Source organism: Cyprinodon tularosa, unplaced genomic scaffold, assembly GCF_016077235.1.
Source record: "Cyprinodon tularosa strain WSP-4 unplaced genomic scaffold, ASM1607723v1 ctg407, whole genome shotgun sequence".
In the NCBI taxonomy this organism is placed as follows: Eukaryota; Metazoa; Chordata; class Actinopteri; order Cyprinodontiformes; family Cyprinodontidae; genus Cyprinodon; species Cyprinodon tularosa.
This window is the reverse complement of record NW_024039127.1, coordinates 766,772-772,872: the sequence shown is the minus strand read 5'-3', so window position 1 is coordinate 772,872 and position 6,101 is coordinate 766,772. Positions and strand designations below refer to the sequence as shown.

General features: G+C 44.0%; 1 protein-coding gene across 1 annotated transcript; it reads right to left on the bottom strand.

Moving 5' to 3' along the window:
- Positions 1–1,122: 1,122 nt before the first annotated feature.
- On the bottom strand, positions 1,123–5,606 carry tsr2 (TSR2 ribosome maturation factor). Its single transcript, XM_038298404.1, has 5 exons — positions 5,482–5,606; positions 3,587–3,677; positions 3,402–3,493; positions 3,166–3,324; positions 1,123–1,839 (listed from the first exon to the last, which is right to left on the bottom strand). The coding sequence occupies exons 1-5, from the start codon at positions 5,557–5,559 to the stop codon at positions 1,738–1,740; spliced, it is 522 nt and encodes a 173-aa protein (XP_038154332.1). The 5' UTR covers positions 5,560–5,606; the 3' UTR covers positions 1,123–1,737.
- Between the last annotated feature and the right edge of the window lie 495 nt (positions 5,607–6,101).

The window sequence follows — 6,101 nt, the reverse complement described above, 5'->3', positions numbered from 1 at the left end:
AATTGCAGGAGGGAATATAAAAAACACAGACAAAAGTGTAATTAACCAAAACTTTTGCGACCCCTATGCAGTACCTCAGCGGACCCCCAAGGGGCCACGGACCCCCTGTTGAAGAACTCAGTAAAATACTTTGAAAATCAAATTTACATTATTGTCAATGTGATAACAAGGAACGCCAGGCTAGAGATTTTTTTTCCTATTTTGATAAATTAAACATAATAGTCATAAAATTACGAGAACGTCACAACGAGAATAAAGTCATAACATTAAGAGAATAAAATCCTAAAATTACGAGAAACAAGTATTTTATAACAATTCTTCCCAGAATCCCTTTCTTCCCTAAAGTGAGGAATGTGGAGCATCATGTTAAGTTCTACTTTAGCATCAGTTTGACAAATCAGGAAATCTTTTAGCAGCAGCGTCAAACTGGGCAGGATGTCAAAGTGGACTCTGGTTGCTGATTGGTGGAGCCGGTCTGATGTCATCTGCTGGGCGGAGCTCCAAGCTTTCTTTCTCAAACAGGGTGATGTAAGATGACTTATTCTTGTAATATTACTACTCTATTCTGATAAAAAAAAATTTAAAAATCCTTTGCTTCTATAAGAAATTTATGAAAATCATTCTGAGAGTGAAAGAAACGCATTTTTTCGGTCTAACATAACCTCAGAGGCATTAATGCTGATACTGGCACTGACATTTTTAGTTTATAAACCTAAATATAATTGTTAATAAGGCTTATTAACTTTTTTCATGAATTAACTATTTTTTTTAGCTTAATTTCCATTCAAGGGCTCATCTAATTGGTCAAATACCAAAATAAGACGTACAGCCATGTAGCAGGATCTATGCTGGATGACTGGATATAGATCTTGTGCTTCTAGACCTCAAGTCTAGAGGCAAGTGATCAAAAACACTAACTTGCCTTATAAAGGGTTAAAGGTCATATCTAAGTTGATTATTTCTAGTTTAATAAAACAGCCAGAGAAGCTTTTCTAGTGAAGCAGAATTAAATTTCCAAATCTATAAATGTTAACTTCTGGTTGGGATTCTTTTTTTATTTTATTTATTTCTTTATTGGGATTCTAACATCAACAGGAAAAGATTCAGCACCAAATCCTCTGATCAGGTGAGTTAAATGTTTATTTGGTTTTGTTAGCGGACTGGGGAACGGCCGGCAATCAGAACCAGAGCCGGTGAGAGCGCCCCCTGCTGGTCAGGAGGAGTTGAACGTTTAGCTGCCTCTTTAGGAACCACCGTTAATGACATCACTGCCAACATTTGTCATCCTTAGGGAACCATTAGAACCACTCAGACTGGGTTGGGTTCTGGACCAGAGTCTGGTTCCTGGTTAATTTCCGCCTGGAGTTCTTCCCTGAAATGGATCGGAGCCATCTTTAGCGTTCTGTGTGAATCGGACTGGATGTTCTGGAAGGTTCTCCTTAGGTTCCACATCACCGTAAAGCTCCTGCTAGGTTCTGGTTGTACTGGATCTAAGAGCAGCACCAGATCCAATTAGAGACCAGAAAATTTATGTTCTGGTTCTGTTGAATATGACCCATTTTAATGTTCTGAATACAGAGTTCCAACACCAACCAATCCACAGGCTGGAAGCTCCATGAAGGCTCCGCCTCCACAATGACCCCGCCCCCATGATGGCCCCGCCTCCATGTTGGAGCTCAGAGATGGTTGCATTAATGTCCAATTCAAACGCAGTTCATCTAGTTCTACTTCTGCTCGTCACTTCTTCCTTCTGACCACGGTCCAGCCGTCATCTTCATCCTGAGGAGGAGGAGGAGGAACGCCGCTGACCGACGGACTGGACGCCTCAACCTCCATCACCTGCAGACACACAGAGATGGTTACTGGACCAACAGCAGCTTCAGACTGGTCACATACCGCTCCTCACAGGCGCCCTCTAGTGGACAAACAGCCACCGTGCATTACATGCAGACTGTGACGCCCCGGAAACGGGCGGGGCTATTTTAAATTAACCCTACAGAAGCGGAAACGTCTCTAGACATCAATAATTGATGAACTCTTATTGAACATTTCCTTTATTAACAGATTATCAGTCTAGAAACTTTAAATATGGAAATAAAAAAAAAAAATCAAATCAGTCTCATTAAACAATCTACTTCATTTTTAACTTCCTGCTTCATGAGTCTTTAAATCCAAGAGGTTCTGGACTGGACCATTAAAGTCGTAGGGAAGCGGCCGTTCCAACTGTTTCATTTCCGAATTCTCCCGAGTGAATAAAGTGAATGTGATTGGTCGATTATCAAGGGGGCGGGATTGTTGTGGTGGAAGGTTTGCAAGCATGTTTGGTTGTGGCCGGTTTGTCGGAAGCATCTTGCTAACCAGTTAGCATCTTAGTGCTAGCAGGTTCCCAATGGGAAATTCCATTGGGACCAAGTAGCACTAAATTGGTGACTTAGAAACGACGCTGTCAAGGAACGCTATGGACAGCGGAAACATGCAAGAGGAGGAGAGTTTAGTGTCGGAGGTCGTGGATGAGTCTCCTCCGTCATCCATTTTTTATTTAGAGGAGGAAAGCGGGGACGAAGATGTTGTGGAAGAGGACGCCAGGGCGGCAGAAGCTTGGTTTGGTGTAGAAGGCTTCCAGCCGTCCATGTTTGAGCCCTTGCCTCGCAACGCTGCCAGTTCTGTTAGCTCTACGCCTGCCGAAGACACAGACGTCCATCCCCGTGAACACTGGGACGCAACTCAATGGGAAAGGAAAGGATTCTGATTTCAACCGTTGCGTATATTAGCTGCGACACATGAATCAAGATGCTATGACCGAAAACATTTGATTGACAGATGACTGTTGATATATGAATGGCCGAATTTAGGTGTTCAGGCTGACGTAGAACTAACTGGCCTGCAGAAGATAATGGAAAAAAACACTGATTTTAAGAGAGGATTTATTTAAAAATAGAAATTTTCTAAATTTTGGAACATCGTCTGATAAAGGGTACATTTATATCCATGTTTATGCCAGAATGATTGACATTTAAATATGATTTCCCATTAAGGTTCTGAGCTTCAGTATTTCTGTCTGCTGTTGTTTTATAAACCACCTGATGGGAGACATTTCAAAATAAAAGCTTCTGAGCCAACAGATGGAGTCCAGATCGGACCTGAGGGATAAATCCGGGCTCCTACCTGCGTCTCCTCGTCACTCTCCTCGTCTGACTGCGTGGGTGGAGCCGTGACCTTTGCCCTCTGCGTCTTGCTCTGGGTCAAAGTCTGAATGGTGTGTTGGAGCTGCTGCAGCGCCCCCTGCTGCCACTGAGCAAACAGCTCCAGCAGACGGGTCGAAACCTAGAGACACCAGAAAGAAGCGGGTCAGAACCGCTGACATCCAGGCTTCTGGAATGTTCCGCTGGTTCTTCTCCTACCTGAGGTAAGCTGCCATCTTCCACCACCGTGTTGAACTCCTGATCCAGGAGCTGCGACAGGAAGTCCTCCACCTCCCAGCGCTGCAGGTCAGCTGCCCCGCCCCCAACACAAACAGGTTAGCCGTCTGAATGATTTAAAGGCTTTAAACAGGAACACATCATCAGCTGTCACCATGGAAACCTACCGTTGTCATGGAAATACTGCTGGACTACATCCACCATCCAATCAGCTTTCTGCTGGCCGTACACGCCTCCAAATCCGTTATCCACGGCGATCTGAGGGACGGATGGTCAGAGAAACTTTAGATGGAGAGAGGAGGAAGATGGAGAGAGGAAGAGGAGGATGGAGAGAGGAAGAGGAGGATGGAGAGAGGAAGAGGAGGATGGAGAGAGGAAGAGGAAGATGGAGAGAGGAAGAGGAGGATGGAGAGAGGAAGAGGAGGATGGAGAGAAGAGGAGGATGGAGAGAAGAGGAGGATGGAGAGAAGAGGAGGATGGAGAGAGAAAGAGGAGGACGGATAGAGGAAGAGGAGGATGGAGAGGAAGGAAAGATAAAGGAAGAGGAGGATGGAGAGAGGAAGAGGAGGATGGAGAGAGGAAGAGGAGGATGGAGAGAAGAGGAGGATGGAGAGAGAAAGAGGAGGACGGATAGAGGAAGAGGAGGATGGAGAGGAAGGAAAGATAAAGGAAGAGGAGGATGGAGAGAGGAAGAGGAGGATGGAGAGAGGAAGAGGAGGATGGAGAGGACGTTGTGTAGTAAAAAATGTTGAGGTTTGTCTGTTCTCAGCCTCCCAGGCTCCAAATGAAGGTCCTGAGATCAGAATGAGTCTCAGCCTCCTTCATGGCATGGAGGGGGGTGGGGGGCTGCTGTTATTAGGAGATCCATCTGACCAGAGAGAGAGAGATTAACCTGACAGGGAACGGCCTTCATGAACTAAAGTTGAATTTTCCTCCAAATGTTGCCTCAGTCAGAGCTCTATCTTTCCATATGAGGACGTTAAATAAATTGGAACTTTCTTTTTTTGTAAAAAAAAAAATGCCTCAGCTTCCTAACGTCACAGCAGCCTCCCCAGCAGCCGGGTCAGAGCGTCTGTAGTAGATCCATCAGAACTCCTGATTTTACTTCAAACTGAACAAAGTCAGTTTATCAGTTAGTTTCAGCTTAAAGGTGCAGTGGAGGATTTTCATGAATTTTTGAAAAAGACCCGCCCTCTCCACTTTAAAAAGTACGACCCTGTACCCTCCTCTTCCTCCAACAGATTCTATCAAATAGCTAAAATATTTGATTTCCATCATAACTTTGTCAAATAATGATCAAATGTGACCAAATCCACAGAGTTTGTTGTTGATGAAGAAATAAATAAAAAGACCTGCAGGTGAATTCATTTCCTCCACGTTATGGAGCGGGATTATTATGTGATAGCATGGAGGATACTAGAAATTTCTTTAATCCAGTAATCTGTCATATTCTACATTAGAACGGGATTTAGCAGAAAGTCTCATCTTCACCCTCAGGATCCCTGATCTAGAATCCTAGATCCGCCCCTGCCTAATAGTGAGGAGCATCACCTGCTTTGCTCTGTTTCTACACCTGATTAAACTCAGCAAATACTGACAGTATGGAGAGAAACTGGATTCTACACCTGATTTATGATGTTTAAATATTAATAAATGTTTATAAATAGATGAAAACATCGCTGCTTCCTGTTTTAACTTTGATGATAATTATTTATTTTATCTATGAGCTGAAAATGTCCTCAGATTGGATTTAGAAATCTGCTGAACTCTGAGCCTGAAGTTCTACTGGACCTTTCTAAGGTTCGGAGGATCTACAGCTTAAACCAACCCAGAACCAGAACCTGGACCTGAACCAGGACCTGGACCAGAACCAGAACCTGGACCTGAATCAGGACCAGTGTTCTGATGGTTCTGGGGGAAGAAGAACCCAAACGCAGCTGTTAGCATTAGCTTGAAACTCTAGCTCACAGATCTCACAGCTCTGGCTGAACCTCTTTATCCCCCAGACCCGGGTCCGAACCCGGAACCGGACCCGGAAGCTGACCCGGACAGGGCGGCTCACCTGTAGAACCGGCCACGTTTGAAGAACCGCTCGGACTCCCTCCGTGAAGAGTTCACGTGACGCCTTGGAGGCCGCCATCTTGGATCTGACTTCGTCTTGATTCGTGACGTCATTTGGTTGAAGCCGCAGAACTATGGTGTATGGCAGGCCGTTATATCATAAAATCAACTTCTGACTATCCGTAATCAGTCAGAAAGCAAAAAAACTTTTATGAAGAGGGGAAAAAAGTGTCAATATCATGAATAATAATTTAGGATATCTGAAATTATATTATGATCAATCACATTTTGTCAAAATGCATTTTGAGATATCTCTAATGACGTCACCTGATTCGTCATTACAAGAGTCAAACATCCAGAATTACAAACCAAATATCGCAACCGTAATTCTGACAATTCAAAATGATATTTTTAGATATCCGAATGAGGAACTAGCCCCCTGGTGCTGTCACTGAGCTGTCCAAACAGTTGCCTACAGAATTCTGGGCGGCTGCAATGGCGTTGGCTCTTCTTGAAATAGTTGTTTCAAAATCCAGCAATACAGAAAGAACTCGGCAGGATTTAATGCAGAGAACAAGAACTACGCAGTGAATTTCTCCACTGTGAGATGAATAAAACCAA